General features: G+C 31.4%; 3 protein-coding genes across 3 annotated transcripts; 1 reads left to right on the top strand and 2 right to left on the bottom strand.

Annotated features, from left to right (window-relative positions):
- Window positions 1-512: 512 nt before the first annotated feature.
- Mfe2 (peroxisomal multifunctional enzyme type 2) lies at window positions 513-4,655 on the bottom strand. The gene is made up of 16 exons (XM_031972625.2): window positions 4,421-4,655; window positions 4,208-4,345; window positions 3,717-3,869; window positions 3,346-3,618; window positions 3,155-3,271; window positions 2,958-3,088; window positions 2,814-2,873; window positions 2,686-2,743; window positions 2,454-2,617; window positions 2,265-2,388; window positions 2,013-2,188; window positions 1,671-1,847; window positions 1,398-1,515; window positions 1,082-1,279; window positions 875-972; window positions 513-790 (listed from the first exon to the last, which is right to left on the bottom strand). Exons 1-16 carry the CDS (start codon window positions 4,482-4,484, stop codon window positions 671-673), a joined length of 2,169 nt encoding a protein of 722 aa, XP_031828485.2. The 5' UTR covers window positions 4,485-4,655; the 3' UTR covers window positions 513-670.
- Window positions 4,656-5,813: 1,158 nt separating this feature from the next.
- Window positions 5,814-7,448, bottom strand: veli (L27 and PDZ_signaling domain-containing protein veli). Its single transcript, XM_031972756.2, has 6 exons — window positions 7,289-7,448; window positions 7,174-7,212; window positions 6,992-7,033; window positions 6,627-6,739; window positions 6,314-6,559; window positions 5,814-6,247 (listed from the first exon to the last, which is right to left on the bottom strand). The coding sequence occupies exons 2-6, from the start codon at window positions 7,208-7,210 to the stop codon at window positions 6,086-6,088; spliced, it is 600 nt and encodes a 199-aa protein (XP_031828616.1). The 5' UTR covers window positions 7,211-7,212; window positions 7,289-7,448; the 3' UTR covers window positions 5,814-6,085.
- A 186-nt stretch (window positions 7,449-7,634) lies between these two features.
- Window positions 7,635-12,979, top strand: LOC116425268 (uncharacterized). Its single transcript, XM_031972754.2, has 7 exons — window positions 7,635-8,613; window positions 8,698-8,823; window positions 8,899-9,107; window positions 9,211-11,771; window positions 11,851-11,984; window positions 12,233-12,445; window positions 12,528-12,979. The coding sequence occupies exons 1-7, from the start codon at window positions 8,164-8,166 to the stop codon at window positions 12,735-12,737; spliced, it is 3,903 nt and encodes a 1,300-aa protein (XP_031828614.2). The 5' UTR covers window positions 7,635-8,163; the 3' UTR covers window positions 12,738-12,979.
- Window positions 12,980-17,161: the final 4,182 nt, after the last annotated feature.

Here is a 17,161-nt window from a genome sequence, read left to right as displayed (position 1 = left end):
AGAAAATGAAGATTACTTTGAAACAATGAAACAGCCTTTTTTTATACAAACATGAGCATGTTATAATAAAATATTTCTATAATTTTATAATCAGAATATAAAATCTCTTATTCTTTATACATGTTTCTACAAAAGCAATATATATTATTATTTATGCTATGATCATTTTACCCCAAACCTAATTATCTTATTCAAAAATTATAAAAGTATAAAAATATTGAACAATAAACAATAACAATTACATATAATCATAGATCGATATAACAATGATAATGCAATATAAAGAAGAATAGAGTAATTGCGGTCAACTGATAATGATAGTCAGTACTATTATTACAAAGTCTCACGTCCGAAATTCATAATTTTTCTTGGTTACGTCTTATTATACTGTTTGATACACGTATGTATAGTCCCACCTCACTTGTTGCTTAACAACAAAAAAAAAGTTATATCTGCTTTTTAACATGACAAATACTGTACCTTTTGTGCAGACCATAGAATGTTAGTACTAATTTTGAATCGTTTCTTACAATTTAACTTGGATTTACATATAGATGTGTTACAAATACAAAGAATTATATTTATATTGTATATCAAATATTTTACCCCGTATTATTACCGACCACCATTACCCCACAGTCTCCTAAATTATCAAAAGATGTAGATAATATTACAATTTTGATTTAGCAGATTCCATAAGAGTCCTTAATTTTTGAGTCAGCATGATATTTCCAGTAACCTTTAGTTTTCCCCGCATAAATGCCATCTGGGGATTTAATTTACCCAAAGCCTAAAATAAAATAATCAGTATTATGAATGAATGTCTTATAAAGCAGCAATTGGAAACTGTATGTTAATCTTAAAAGCAATTTACCATTTCAATCATGTCCACATCCTCAATTGTCAATGTTGCATCGGCTTTTCCTGATTTTGGCTCTCCTTTATGTAATTCAGCTTTCTTCAAGTCCATAGCTTCAAAATTTATGATATTTATATATGCAGCATAATAGAAGAAGCAAAAGCGGGCAAAATGAAATGTATAAAATGAAGTATAATAGTTCTTAATTAAAATAGTACTTACTCCATGTTGCTTGTGGTGTTCCCTTTACCAAAATGTTATAAACGAAGACAGCATTGATCTTCTTTACTTCTTCAGGATTTGCTTTCACGTATTCACCCATAGTTGCAAATACTGCATCACTTTGAAGACTTGCAGTGCCAGAACAATTATTTATTTGAAGTTGCTTAATGTTCACGTCTTTCAAATCAACATAAGCGCCTGTGTATATTGAGGATAACAATTTAAACATATACAAATTATATTTATAAAATTTTGTCATCAATTTTCTTTAAATATTTAGATTTTTTGTTACAATTAATAATTTCCATGTAGTTACCTGTCACAACTGGTACATTAGTTTCAGTGATATACGTTTGGAAGTGTATTCTATTCCCATTTTGCCACATATCAGTTCGCAAAGTCTGACCTGGGAATACAGGATTCGCAAACCGACCCTACAATATTGATTAAAGAGATTAAACTAAACAAAGTCTTCTTATTTACTAAAGTATACAATATGTTAAAAATAATGTATATTTAGGAATATCGTTACATAGAAGATAATTTTTATTGCGTATTAATAAATTAACAGGAATACCATATAACGTACTTTGACAGCTTTGAATAAACTTGAGTCACCATTAGCGTACGTTTGAAGAACATGACGAACAGAAAATCCAAAGGAACATAAACCATGTAATAGTGGTGTTTTGTAACCAGCCATCTGTGCTAGATTAGGGTCAATATGTAAGGGATTCCTATCGCCACTCAGTCTATATAATGCTGCCTATATACATAAATGTCAAAATTTAATAATAAAAAGATGACAAATAAATAGAATTTTATGTCCAGACTTAAAATTAAATAATAGAATAATTCTTTTATTTTAGCATAGTAATGATATCGTGCATTATATCTAAAACTTAACAAAAACATTAATTATATTATTTACCTGATCAAAACTAGTCTGTTGAGTAACTGACGCATCTGGTTTTCGATTGGGTGGATCAATAGTTGGCACAACATGAGGAGACGTTCGCTTTCCCTGAAATCCACCGCTTCCTATAGAAAACAGTGATATTTGTCCTGTAGACAGCTTATCACCGGTCATGGTATCAAAAGTTTCATCTATAACAAATTGAAACAACTTTAACCACTTTGTGTAGAAAATGAGAAACAAAATGAAATAATGGCATTTACATACAGTTTATTAAGAATACAGCACCTGAACCCTTGTCAAGTATATCTACAAGTTTAAAATGTGTTTCTACAGTAGCTTCCGTTGGTACTGGTTTATGTAGTTCAATGTAGTCTTCTCCATGCAACATCTATAATTATGATAAATATATAAGCATGATTTGAGATGAATTAACTATTTACACAGTAAAATTACCTTCATTGGGTTTATTTGGAATCCAGGTAAGCTATCTTCGAGCATTTTAGAATTCATTGCAAACATTGGGCCATAGAGGGTATAAAATGTAGGTAATGTAGTAAAATTTTCGTGACATTCATAAAGATACTGTAAATCGGACGGTTCTTTTACTGTAGCACCAACTATAAAAGAGGTTTAAGCTGTAATAATATTTAGATATTAACTAGTGATTGTAATAATTACACCATACCTCCCAATGCATATAATATTGTGTCTCGGTTATTGTAAGTATGTTTAAAAGTATTATCCTGAAAAACAACAATTATAATAAAGCATAATGCTATTTAATTTCATGTCAAGAAACAGTATCTTAACTACCTTTCCTGCATTTCCAGATTTCATTTCTTCTATTGCATTCATGAATTGTCCCATTACTTCCTATAAAAATATTTTTAAAACATGAAATATACTACCATCTTTTAAATGAAAAAATTTAACCACAATCAAAAATATTTCATATACTTCTATACTATCAAAATGTTTAGCAGATGACATGTCAGTAATAGTTGCCCAATTTTTTGCAACATCTTCAGGGGTAATATTTTCTGATAAATTTTGTCTTAAAGTGGATCCTGATGAACGAATCAAATGACCTACAAAACCATAAATTAAATTAAAAATTTTGTAATTGTTCAAATGATTGTACGTTGTATACTTACATTTTCCAGCCCATCCTAATGCAGACTCTATAATAGAACCATTTTCTGTACATTTTTCATGACATAGCCAAACAACTACTGGGGCTATTAATTCAGGTTTTAAATTATCAAAAAGATCTGTGGATATAAATTAAAATATAGCAATGTATAATTACATATGTATGCAATATAATACAAAATATATTATCTACCTGGTGGCATAATATCTTCCGTTAAACGAGAAGCAGCAGTTGGTACTATTACATTTGTCTGTATATTTTTTTTCCTACCCTCTATGGCTAATGCATTAGCTAAACCAACAAGGCCCATTTTTGCTGAACTGTAATTTGCTTGCCCAAAATTTCCATATAATCCACTGTTACTTGTCGTCATTATCACACGACCATAATTTTGTTTCAAAAAATAAGGCCATGCAGCTTTAGTAGTTCTATAACTACCTTTTAAGTGAACATCTTGAACCAAATCTGAAAAAAATTATTTTAAGTTTCTTGATCTTCAAAAAGAAAAGAAAATATATACATATATTTGTAATTTATAATTTATAATAAAATATTATACATACCCCAGTCTGCATCTGTCATCTTAGAAAATGATTTGTCTCTTAAAATTCCAGCGTTATTAACAACTACGTCCACTCGTCCAAAAGTATCGATGGCTGTTTTGATAATTTTTGCACCATCAAGGACAGAATTATAATTGGCAACAGCATTTCCACCTGTAAGTAAGTTTTACGTTGTAAAGAGCTCTTCATAAATACTTGCTGAAAAATTTTAATCTTAGCAATTGTGATTCTAAAAAATTGAAATATTATAACTGATGAATTTTATAAAATAATTCCAATATTTTATATATTTCCTTTTAACATAACTAATACAAAATCTTTTATAATTCCCTGTAAAATTGTTTAAATTAACTTTCAATATTATTCAAAGACACAATATAAAGATAAGATTACTTTCTCATGATAAAAATTTAAGTCAAAAATGATTATGTAAAAATGTAATACGAGCAAAAATAAAATTTAGTATAAAATTTTCAGAAATTCTATACAACCATTTTTCTTGATTTCTTGAACAACTATGTCTGCAACTTTGGTATTACTTCCGTCACCGTGTCTACCTCCACCCAAATCGTTTACTACAACATTGGCACCTCTTGAAGCAAATAGTAAAGCATATGCTCGACCCAAGCCTAAACAAAAAATTATATTCAATAAAATTCAAACATGAGATAAAATCAAAGTAGCAAAAACCTGTCAATGTTAACCTGTTCCAGCTCCTGTTACAACAACTACACGACCATCAAAACGTAATCCCGTTAATTCCGGCATTTTTGCTGAAAGTAAATTAGATAATAATGCCTTCACTTAATTGATGCTTTTATATAAATCTCCCAATGAGCCAGCACAATTTAAAACAGATTAAAGTCCACTGGACTTTAATTACTGACAGAGTTCACGTAAATATATATTCACACTGCACTCACGCGGTAGAATATAGAATTAAAATCGTTTTCATTATCCCTTCCACTATTTTCCTTTGACATATGTAGATATATGTAATACACTACCTGACCTGCGGTGGTAAATACTTATTTAAAATTCAACACAAATAATTTAGAATTTAACATATTTTCTAAACTCACAAACATAAAGATCGTCTCTAAATATAATAACAATCTCAATTCTTTAATAAGCCTCAAATAGTGAACGAAAATCAATGTAATTCTTATTTTTCATTTTTTTAAATTTTATATTTTTTTTAGTGCACTTATCTATATAAAAATTTTACTAACAAGCTGATAAAATTCTCCGGATAAAAACAAGCCCAAACATGACGTTACTGTATTTTAAACTGTATGTAATTCAAATTATTATAAAATTATCGCAAACGATGTGTGAATAACGACGATAAATACTGCCCACTGATTTTTTTTTTATCAAGAAAGTCAACCTAATCTATAAGTACAGTTTCGATAAAGCTGAACTAAAAATAAAAAAACATTCTTATTTTGTACTGGTACTTGACGTATCGATAATTCTTTATTTGTTTAAAATTTTAAGTTTTACATGAAGTATGATTTTATCTCATTTGCACATTATATAACATTGGAAAGAAATGATTATACTTTCTTGTCATAACGTGATTCTACATCTTTGATTTAATGGAGATTGAGGTAAAGAAGCTGCCGCAAAATTGCATCTGACCTTGTAAAAAAAGATAATAATTTTTTATTGCGCCATCTTAATCTACATATCGGGAAGGTAAATAATCTCGAAGGTACCAAAAATAAAAAATGAATAGTTTTTTTGTAAATCACTGTTGAATTTTGTGTGAGAGAGTAAAGAAACGTACTATCTATTGTCTTACTCGCTGCGACTCCTTAATGACGGAGTGTATTAGAAAAAGACAATCGATATCCATGATTCTTTTCAGACTATTTATCTCCGCGATAAATAGAATAGAATGGCGCAATAAAAAATAAAAATTTTTTTTTTCAAAGTCAGATGCAACTTTGCGACAGCTTCTTTACCTCAATCTCCATTAAATGGAAGGTATAGAATTACGCTATGACAAGGAAGTATAATCATTTCTTTCCACCTTGTACATGCTGCTGTTTGTTCTTATCCATTACACGATACTTTAAAAATACATCAATGTCTGAGGAATAAAAGTCAAAGAAAAGAACCTTTATTTTCGATTTTGATTTCTTAACATTTTATAATATATGTGTATATTCTGTTAACACAAATGATAGTATAATAATATTACAATGATAATGGGATTTTCATAAATTTAACACACTCCATTGTTTAGAATACATGAAGTTTCTAGCTTATAAATAATAAAGAAATGAAATTAAGGTGATGGTAATACATGTGTAATTCATTTATCAAGGAGAATGTAATGACACACATACATATTTTTATTTTTATTGCATTTGTTGGCGCCTACTACGAGCTGCTCTTTGTTTATCAAACCGTAATTCCATTTCCTCCAAAACTCTTGGTGTGTAACGCACAACTAATTTCACAGAAACTTGTGCCTGTTTTAGCAATTCCACAGCTTTCTCATGATTTTCACCCTCAACACACTGAAAAATAAAATGTGAAATGGAATAAATAATGAAGAGTATTGAACTTTCAAATTTAAGACTAACCACTCCATCCACTGAAAGAAGTTGATCACCCCGTTTCAGACCACCATGACGATCGGCAACACCTCCAGGAATAATTCGTGAAATGTAAATGGGTGAATTTTGTTCTTTACCACCCATTACATTAAATCCAAGACCTTCTTCAGTTTTTGGTAATTCCACAATTCTTGGATGTGCATGGCCTTCACTTGCAGCAAAAGCAGCAACTGTTGCTTTTGCGGTAGCTGATGCACGGACATCTTGAGAAGCCTGGAACGACTAATCAGTGCTGAGATTTCATTAAATAATCTATGCTATGAGTGTACAATTACAATACCTCAATGTCAGATGTTTCATATACATGTTCATATACTTCAAGCACAGCACTGAGAAAATCACTTTGTAAAACTTTTTGTAAGGCAGCTAATTTTGTTGCAGGTACTTCACCTCCTAAAATAATAATGTAAACGTTCAAATTTATATGTGGGTTAAATATAAAGTCTTCAATATTAAAAAAATTTTATATAAAATGCTAGCACGTACATGGTTTATTCTAGAAAATAAATCAAACCAATAAGATTATGGGAAAATGATCGCTACAAAGTCCTATGCAAAAAGATAATAATTCTTGCAATAAAATTTGAAATGGTGTAATAAATTTGTCCTGTAATGTACATTATTATTATATATGTAATTTATTACCTTTCTGTAATTTATCTAATAACTCAATAGATCTCTTAACATCTGTAAAAAAAACCAAAAAGATTGATATTAATTATCCTTATTGTGAAGTAAGTCACTGTTCTAAGTGAAAACTACCGTAAATGGTTGAAAAAAATAATATATAAATTCTTTTAAGAGATTATTCATGTAAAAGAATTTACCATTTGCTAAAGTAAGAGGTTCACCCATGGTAATCATGCCTGTGAACAAATAAAAAAGCTTAAAAGATATCTAATTAAATAGTTATTAAATCTATGCGTTGTTAAAGATTATTACGGGTGTAACGTTTTTCTCAATTGTAGTTTTAACAGTCGCGAACTGTCATAAAAATATGTCAACAATTTGATCTATCGACCAACTAGTACAAGGGTGTCTAAATCGGTGCCCGCGGCAGTCTAGTGATACTCCCCTCACGAAAAGTTACCCTCTCCATACCTACTTTTACCAATTGTATTGAACACTCATAGAACTACTCTCATACACAGTCTCGTGAAGCTTCTTGAGTAGAAGTAGTAGGGGAACACTGTTATGGGGGCTTCGAGTTACTAGCATGAGGGGAGTAAGCTAAATACCTCTGAACTAGTAAAAGTAAAAAATATGAAATATTTTGAGAGGTATCTTGACTATCAGTTTTAAGTTTACATTTAACGTTATCTTACTCTGCGTTATTTACAAGATAGATCCTGGGTCGGTATAGGGGCAAAAGGAGTCTTTCGTTGGGGATTATGTTTATAGTTTTAATTGGTTATGTGTAACTATATTGACAAATAGTAAATTAGTATTGAAAATGAGATGAGAAAAGATGAAAGTTAACCAATGAGTTCCGCATTCTTTTCAGAGCGCATCTTGTATAACGCGGAATATTTATCGTTTTGAAAGTAGATACTTACTATCTATAGTGAGAGTGTTGTCAAGTTTATGTTATTTCCTCTCTACAGTATCCTGCAATCGATGACATGATACTTTCGCGCCAAATTTGTCAAATTTTCTTCGTCAACAATACAAAGGTGGTGTGATATTTGACTTGTGATATTGTAGTTTTAAAATAGCATGATTATTTTTAATTAGAAAATATTCAATGTTTTAATAAAGAGCAATGTAAATAGAATACAAGTATAAACTCTTGATAGGCCAAATATTTGTTTGTGAAAATGAATAAAATTGATGATCTTAATGATACGAAAACTAACAATGAGCCTAATACAGAAAATATATGCCTTGAAATTGAATCTAGCAAAGAGGTAGATGATTGCCTAAAAATCGGGCTTAACAAACCTATTGAGATTAACAACGATTGTATTAGTAATGTCACAGATGTATTTAATAAAACTGTGCAAGAAACAAATAAAGAATCTATACAGGAGAGCGAAGAATTTCAGGTTGCTAAAAGTTTGAAAAAACTTTCAAGAATAATAGACAGTGACTCTGAAGATGATAGTATTTTTATATCAAAGACTGAAAGAGAAAACGACGTTAACAAATTTTCTAATCAACATACATATAAGAAAAATATTGTAAGATGTCTTGATAGTGATACTGATGATGAAACATTTGTAGTTCAAAAGAATGATAATGCAAACAAAATTTCAAATGAAGGAAAGGTTGGAATATTATAATTAATAAGTGTAATGAGTTGACGGATGCTTTGATTAATGGAAATAATTATTATATTATATACTTTATAGGTACAAAATGGATTTCGATCTTTGATAGATTCAGAATCAGAAGAAGATGATGAAATGCAGTCGAGTCCTGTGAAAAATGAAGATTATAAACAACAAAAGGAACACATTGAACCTGTGAAAAGAAAAGTATGTCAATGAAAAATATCAATAATTGAATTTTATTCAATATTATGTTTAACGTACATGAATATGTAATTTTAGGTTTCTTTAAGAGCTAGTAAAGAAGAAGCCATGAAACAAATTCATAGTGAAACTCAACGTTTAATAAGAGAAACAGAAATTTCTCTTCCTTACCATAAGCCAAAACAAAGAACATTACAAGAATTTTTGAATAGAAAAAAAGTATTGTCAGTTCTTCCAAAAGCTTCTTCAATGGCAGCTAAATTAAAAATGTCCTCTGCTATTGTTGAGTGAGTAATTTTACAATATAAGATTTATTAATATCAAGTTTTTCATATTTTCATCTAGTTATATAAATCAGTTACTAAATTCTATAATTTTTTAATTGAATAGCAAAGTACTGAAAGAAAAAGAGAAAGAAGCTGAAATATTTTATAAGTCTTCTGATTCAGAAGAGGAAGCAATAGAAAATCATTCAGAGGTGGATAAGGAAAATGCTATTACAGAATATACAGAAAATTTTAAAAAGGTTCCAGAAACATTGTTGATTCATGATAATTTATCTGTGGATAATAAAGAAAATAATATAAGCATGACGCATAAAGTAAATGAAAATGTTATGGAAACAAATGGGACTAACAGTAATTTAGCAATAGAAGTTGATACAATGCAAGTAGACAATACGAATGATTTAGAAATATTAAAAAGTAATTGTAATACTATTGGTACTGAAAATGAAAATGAAAATATATCTAAAAGTATAAAAACAGTTGAAACATCTCATAAACAAGATAAAGATAATACATTGCAACAGAAGCTCATTGAAAATAAAAATCGAGATAATATTTTACAAACTGTGAGTGATTCCTTGAAAACGTCAAATTCGAATACTGCTGATGATTATGCAAAAATGGTAAAACAATCATTAGGAATAACAGCAGAAGAGGTAGATGAATATAATGAATATGGATTACCACCACCTAAGTTTGATATCTCTCCAAACATTAATAAAAAGAAAACGTTATTCGATATACAAAGTTTAAAACCAAAATTAAGAGGTTTGCCAGGTACAGTGATTGATTTATCAGATGATGTTAAGCCAAACAAGAAAGGAATAAATGCTTTTATAGATCGATTTGTACACAGGCATTCTAAAATGAAAGATGAAGTCGATGATACACAAATAATAGAATCTCCGGATGGAGTGTCAACTAAAACTAAAGAAACGATTTCACACAAACCTCTGAATTTCAAAAAACCTGGATTAAAGCTGTTACGCTTAAAGCAAGAGTTAAAGGAAAAAATGGCATTGAAACGCGAGGAAGAGTGGAAAGAAAAAGAGCAAGAGATGAAAGAGCAGGAAATAGAATGGAATGAAACAGTGAAAGAGGATGATAACTTTAGTAAAGTATACTCGCCAGATATTGTGACGTATGAAAGCGAAGAGGATGAATTAGAAGAGAACGATATAATTGAGAAGAAAGAAAAGAAGACGCGTAAATGTGCTTTTGTGGATGATGAAGCGGATGTTACCGATGACGAAATAAACGATGAAGATGAAATTATAGACGACGATGAGGAAGAAAATGTAGAAAAAGATGAGGAAGAATGCGAAAGGTTAATTTTAGAGGACGATGAGAGCAGTACCTGTGATAGTGCTGATATACAACGTAAACCGTTTAAACGAATTATAGAACCTATAGAAGATGATTCAAGATCTTGTGATACCTTGAACAATGATGACATTGCGAATAAGGAGAAGAATATATGTTCAAACGTAAGCAACGGTACAAGCAGACATGTTTCAGACATGTTTTGTGAAAGTGTAAGCGAAAATGAAAGATGCAGTGATAACGAACAAGACATTCCAGTCTCTCAAGCACACGTTGAAAGTGATCTAGAACGTAAACCATATCAAACACCATTAACCAAAACTAATAATTTTAGTTTTGTTTCTCCCATAACGCAATTAACGGCATTAAACACTCGCTTAGAAGAAAAAGAAATGGTTCCAACTGAACGGGAATTTTTAGTAGATGAGTCTGGTCCCATTTTGATGGAAAGTCCGCAAATTGAGTTATCACAGGAAATGCATAATTCTAAAAGTCGACCGCCGATGCACAAGAAGTTACTTTTTACTGATCAAAACGATGCAACAGAGGAAGATCTTATAGAACTTTGTTCCGGTAAATTTACAACCAATAAAACTGACCTTGATCTTTCGAAATCATCAGATATAACTGAATCACAACTACTAGAATTATGCTCGGGAACCTTTGGTACACGAACAAATAATACTGAAAGTTCAATGAAAGACTTTCCATCCAAGGAACTACAAGAAACGTCGATAAAAGGCTCGATAACATCTGAGAGCAACTCCAACTATGAACGATCGAAGAGAAACGATGAGTTTAAAGAAAATTCAGATGTTTTGCATTTCGCCGAAAAGGAAGATGAAGATCTGATGGAGCGAGAAGTTAATAGTCGATCAAAGAGAAAGGTGAAGAAGTTAGAGTTGTCTGATGACGAGGAAGAAAATAATTGTTCAATGTCTAATGATGATGATGAACAAAACGAAAGCGATGATGAAAATGAAGGTGATCAAGAAAAATTTATAGATTATGATTCGGAGGAGAATGAAGTAGTTGTACCAAGAAAAAACATAAAACAATATGCAGCCACGTTTTTGGAAAATGAAGCTGAACTTAGCGAGAGCGACTGTGATGTATCTGCAGACGAAGATGAAAAAGATATGGATAAATTGGAAGTCGAAGAAGGGGACGACGAAGAAATTGACGAGGCACAAATGAAAAATCAATTGGATAGACTTCATATGAGACAGATACTAGACGAGGATCAGAAAGAAGTACGGTTACTAAAGGAATTATTATTCGAGGAAGGAGACTTGTACAGCGAAAGCGGTCGAGAACGAAAATTCAAGTGGAAAAACATAAGTATGAAATTGAATATATAGTTTTAGCGTGAGACTGCTTTTTAATAAACAAAGCCAATTAAAACAAATGAATTTTTTAGATAAACAAGATGATAATGATCAGTTTCAACCGTCGGAAGACAAAGATGGTTGGGTCGATTTATCGGATGAGGAAGATGAAGCAAAATGGCGTCAAATAAGACACGAAAGAGAAAAATTTCTGGCAGAAAAAATGGTAATATATACTATTAGTTAAAAGTTTGGGACATACTTTGTTGTTTAGATAAAATAAATATTCTCTGAATTGTTTTAATTTTAGCAAAATGTTTATTATAAAGTTAAATACCGACAGATTTAACATTCGTATAACTTTGACAAGTATTGTCACTAATAGTAATGAAGTAAATATTTTTAACATTTTTAACGGTTAATAGTAGCGTACATTTATTCACTTCGAAAAAATATGAAATTTTACATTTGTAGGTGAATATAGATACTGAAATCGAGAATGATTTAAATGATAGTCAAATATTTAAATTTGGGATGAAGATTCTAAAGAAAAGGCGTATTAATGAAAGTCAAGTAGAAAACACAATGCTAGATTCGACTGATTCCAAAATGGAACCAAGGATATCTCATACTATAGCGGAAATGTTGAATAGTACAGGTTCAGAAGGAAAATCATGCGTGATTCGTGTAAGTTGCGTTTAGAAACTGCGTTTATTAATGGTCAAACAATTCTTACAATATCTACTACTTTTAATTTTTATTGTTTCAGAATGCCATACAAAAACATTCAATTCTTGCGAAGGGAGAAAAGTCATTAGCGCGTTTTGCTGCTTTAACAAAACAAAAGGATGTGTCGTTACCATCGATAAATGCAAAAAATTTTGTTTTTACTCGCGTTGATTCGTTGGTAGAAAACGTAAGTGAAGATCCCGTTTTAAAAACGAAGAACCAACGCTACAAAGCTAAACGAAAAACTTGACATATGCATGTGTTTGATATATGTCTATACGTGTCATGTATATATATATATGTACATTATATTATATTACACAAACTTGCGCACGTGCAAGTACACATGCCCACAGATACAATTTTTCATACTTAAATACATTGTTGTACAAAGAAACATGGCTTGTAAATGTTAAATACTTGATTCGTAAATCTGTGAATTTAATAAACATAAGTATACTGTAAACAAAATGTTTTGAAAAATAAAATGTTACGAACTTACTGATATTTATTAATACAAAGTTAATTGAAATTTGTATTTGAATTGTGTGTGAAGCAACCAACTGTACATGTCTATACGTGAATTTTGACAAAAAAGATATTCGACACGAGGGAGAGGCAGATATATTGGATGTTTGTTTAATGTAATTCTACCCAATAATGCGCGTCCTTGCCTAGGGCGATTCTCTCGTGCAATATCAAGCGTACGCGTATGTTGCAAGTACGCCTGTATCCAGCACCCGATTATATAAAAAATTGGATACTTGGCGTACTGATGAATTAAACGTAAAATACACACAAATTATGTCATTTATAACTTATTGTTCCAGTATATTGGAAGTTACTTACAAGTAATTTGATTTGAATATACTGATAATCACTTTTAATTTAATACGCTTGTTTAAATTCTTTTAGCCATAAATACACTATGATTGCAAACTCACATTTCTTGTTTTCTTAAATAATAAATTAAATACTTGACCAATTTGTAAATATATCTATATGGAAAATTTGCAATTTAATGGTGAAAGTGTATCAAACAGACTGTTTTGGAAGAAAAAAGTAAAAAACCATCGAAATGTACAGGATGTATCAGAAATTATGGCACTACAGAGGAAAATGTGATTGTATAAAAGTAAGTAAATTAAAAGTATCAAATTGAATTTATTTAATTCTTTATAAAACTGTTTAAACTCAATTTTTTATAAAATTAATGATGAGTATTCATTAACCCCTCAGTATTCAGTTTTATACATCACGTGGATTGTCGTTTTTTCATATATTATTGAGTTTTATTAATTTTCTTATTTTCTCTTAAGGCTTTGTATATTTACTTATGTCTAAAAACTGTTTAGACTACTTTTTAAAAAATCGATATTAATGTCGGTATCAATAAATGTGTAATTATACAAAAGAATAGGACACTGCTGCTTCCGTTAGTAACAAGACAAATATAATTGTGTCTGTTTAATACTTATCATTTCTACTTATAAATACTTCATGTTCATAATGCATATGATCGTATAATGCATAAAGTAATACATTAATAATTCGTAAATAGACACTTAACTATAATCATATATAAATAATTTAACATATTAACATGTTTCGTGCCACGTATACCATTTGTGGTACACGCCCAATTTTTCTGAGGAAATATGTTTTGTGAAATATGTGGCAAAGGGTAGCGGTACACGTTGCAAAGCAGCGAAAACATGAAGAAATAATATCAAAATATATATAAAAGTCATCAAAAACTTGAATGTATCTTAATATTTCATTTAAAAAATCAATGCACTTATAAGCAAGATATAATCGAAATTTCCGGTGGCACGGAATGTGTTAATAATATATTGCTTACTTTCCATAAAAGATAAGTCACATTAAGAAAGTTGTATAAGTATATGTCTCGTTGGATGGATTTAAAGACCCAAAGTTTTTCGATGGGAAGCCTCGACAGAGAAAATTGTTTTTAAGAAACATGAAGTATCTTTTCGTGAATAAATAAATTTGACCAATACAAATGATTATAATCATAAAGGAAACTTAAGTTGTTCCGTAAAAAATGCTAAAAGCAAAATTAAAATTCAAAGTACAATAAAACTTAGTGTATTCATTAACGTTGCTTCTATATAATGCGGTTTTTTCTTGAATCTTAAATAAGCTATAAATATTCCATGACTGAATATAACACAGTTCTTGGTTATAAATTTCATACAAAGATAACTTAAAATTAAAGTAAAACTTCTTTATCTTAATCTAATGTTTTCTTATTTCTATTTACTATGTTCTAAAATGGCTTCATTTAACTCTTTGCGAACGAATGTTGATATTTCGGCGAGATGAAATTTTCATATTTGGAATGCTAAGTCGCAAACGGATGATTTAATTATTCGAATAGTAAGAGGTCAGTACGTAGTTTCCTTTTTCCAATTATCTAAGCAATCGATATATAATTTAGCTTCATCTGCTGACCGTTTTCTGTACTTCAAAGAATCTTTGTCCGCAAAGGTTTAACATTAGAACTACCGAGTAATTCAATTAGATTTTCTAATTTTCCTATAGAAACTCCAATATTGTCTGTCGAGATTTCAATCGATTTATAATTTAGTTTGCGTATTTTTAAATCAATGTCATTACTTATTTTCCTAAGAAGCATCTGCTCCTCAATAGTTGCAGAAGAAGAATTTAGGAATGGGTCATTTTGACCTATTTGGTAGTTCTACTGTTAATGCTGTTTCGTTGAACGCTTTGGCCTCTAAGAACATATCTTGAGCATTAATTAAGTTATTACTCTATACTAATAGACGGCAATATGGTTGAGGAGTCGTTGACTGATTTCCCGCTTGCATATTATGCGACATAATTTTAATAAAACTTGCTAAGCGAATCTAAGCTTCTGGCTGAGAGTGTGCCGGAAGGCTGCAGAAAGAAGAAACGCAGGTAGCAAAGTAGCGTCTAACCGCAAAGTAACAGCCGTTGCGGAGGCAGTGGATGGGTGGCGAGGGCGCTCGGGGCTGTGATGGGAACTCGGGATAAGGGTGGCTTGTTGCGTAAGCCGATTAGAGCATCACAGCAGTCACTCCTGCTTCGTGCGGCAGGCTGGTGTTCCTGGTGCTATTGGTGCACGGGACGCGGATATGCCGGGCAGAGACATTAAAATCGCATCAAATATGTAGAGAACCACCCACTCGCTCCCTCCATACCAGCGGATGCGGGAGTACTCGTCGACATCCGTGCAAGCAAAAAGCTTGCTGGTCCTGGAAGTCACTTCGCTTCTCTCTGTCCTTCCTTGCTGAGTTATTCTTTACGACGCATTTACTAAGAAGCCTATGTTATCAAGTGAATTTAAGCAGAATTGATAAAAATCAGCTATTTTCCATTTGTTTACTATTAGTGCAAAGCAATAGAGTGTTCTCCAATGTTGATCGATGCGTTTCTCGGGCAAGATTTCGCGCACCATCACAGGTTCGCGATGTGGAATCAAATGTTGCGGTGAATCAAGGTTCTAGGGGTCTGTAATTTGAGGATCGAGCACGTAACGCGGTATTTTCAGGTGTTCACGCACACGTAGCCGGAAGCGGAGAGTGCAATGCGTGGTAAAATGTTTCACGGAGCATCAAATAATCATGGCAAATCCGTATCGACCGACTTATCCTATGTTAATATCTATATTTTACGTCCACCGCAAGCGGTATTAGTCCGCGCGATGTTTGGACGTAATAATGGATCATTCGCCGTTTGTTTTTGTTCCCTTCGTCGATAGACTGATTACGTCGGGTATGAAATTTTGAAACGCAGCGTTCTTGTGAAACCTACGAACCATGAGTTTTCAACGTGAAAGGTAAACTATATATAAACTTTCTTTATTTTCTATCGAGACAATTGCTTTTTTAACAGAAAAAAATAACGAACAAATTGTATGTTGTAAAGGATTACACGATAATCGATGGCGCGGTAGTAAGTACTTACGCTTTCGTAATTCTAATAAGGTAATTAAGAAATAATCATATCAATTACTGGTTGCAAACAACAAAAGCAACAGCATTGTTTGAATATTGAAATTCCAATATGTTTTACTTATTAATGTTATCAGATCTGAAAGTATTGAGATTTCACGCAGCATGATAATTATAATCACATAATTGAATAACTCCAGAAGCAAGTAGGTGCTTAGATATATATGCTACATCCATCGATAAGTACCTATTGGTGAGTGGATAACAATATGAAGGCACCATCTGGCATTCATCACATGAACAAATTAAAAACACAGTTTACTAAATTTCATAAATAATTTCTTACAGAATGCAGTTGAACGGTAAGTGTTTCGCTGACATCTGATCAGTAAAAATGACAGCTTATCGTCGATTCTCTTGATTGTTGATTGTCGTTAGTCTAACGGAACGGTCGAACGTCTTGACGAAACTTCAACGACCTCTCGTCCAATTACGGTCAGCGAGATTGTCCGGTCTGAAGAGCTCCCAAGGGTGGAGATTAACCACGGAAATCGGCCGGAGCCTCTACATGTTCACACGTTTTGGTCCGCTGTCATTGCCGACGGAGCATGTTCCTCTTCTACAGCGAGTCCATCAGTGCTGCGAAATTATTTATAGCTAGCGAACATACTAATCGAACATACTCTGTAGTTAATTAAGTAAGAAGATCAAGAAA

Source organism: Nomia melanderi, chromosome 4 (assembly GCF_051020985.1).
Source record: "Nomia melanderi isolate GNS246 chromosome 4, iyNomMela1, whole genome shotgun sequence".
Lineage (NCBI taxonomy): Eukaryota > Metazoa > Arthropoda > Insecta > Hymenoptera > Halictidae > Nomia > Nomia melanderi.
Note: the sequence above shows the minus strand (reverse complement) of the source record. Positions and strands in the feature narration are given on the sequence as shown.

Excerpts from the sequence above, each read along its gene's own strand:
- Mfe2 (XM_031972625.2), bottom strand. The coding sequence starts at position 4,484 with ATGCCGGAATTAACGGGATTACGTTTTGATGGTCGTGTAGTTGTTGTA. Across the intron at positions 3,089-3,154 it reads ATTAGGATGGGCTGGAAAAT|GTCATTTGATTCGTTCATCA; the intron begins GTAAGTATACAA and ends ATGGTTTTGTAG. Across the intron at positions 973-1,081 it reads AACACCACAAGCAACATGGA|CTATGGACTTGAAGAAAGCT; the intron begins GTAAGTACTATT and ends TAAATTTTGAAG.
- veli (XM_031972756.2), bottom strand. The coding sequence starts at position 7,210 with ATGATTACCATGGGTGAACCTCTTACTTTAGCAAATG. Across the intron at positions 6,740-6,991 it reads ATTAGATAAATTACAGAAAG|GAGGTGAAGTACCTGCAACA; the intron begins GTAATAAATTAC and ends TTATTATTTTAG. Across the intron at positions 6,560-6,626 it reads ATGAAACATCTGACATTGAG|GCTTCTCAAGATGTCCGTGC; the intron begins GTATTGTAATTG and ends TAGTCGTTCCAG.
- LOC116425268 (XM_031972754.2), top strand. The coding sequence starts at position 8,164 with ATGAATAAAATTGATGATCTTAATGATACGAAAACTAACAATGAGCCT. Across the intron at positions 8,614-8,697 it reads AAATTTCAAATGAAGGAAAG|GTACAAAATGGATTTCGATC; the intron begins GTTGGAATATTA and ends TATACTTTATAG. Across the intron at positions 11,772-11,850 it reads ATTCAAGTGGAAAAACATAA|ATAAACAAGATGATAATGAT; the intron begins GTATGAAATTGA and ends TGAATTTTTTAG.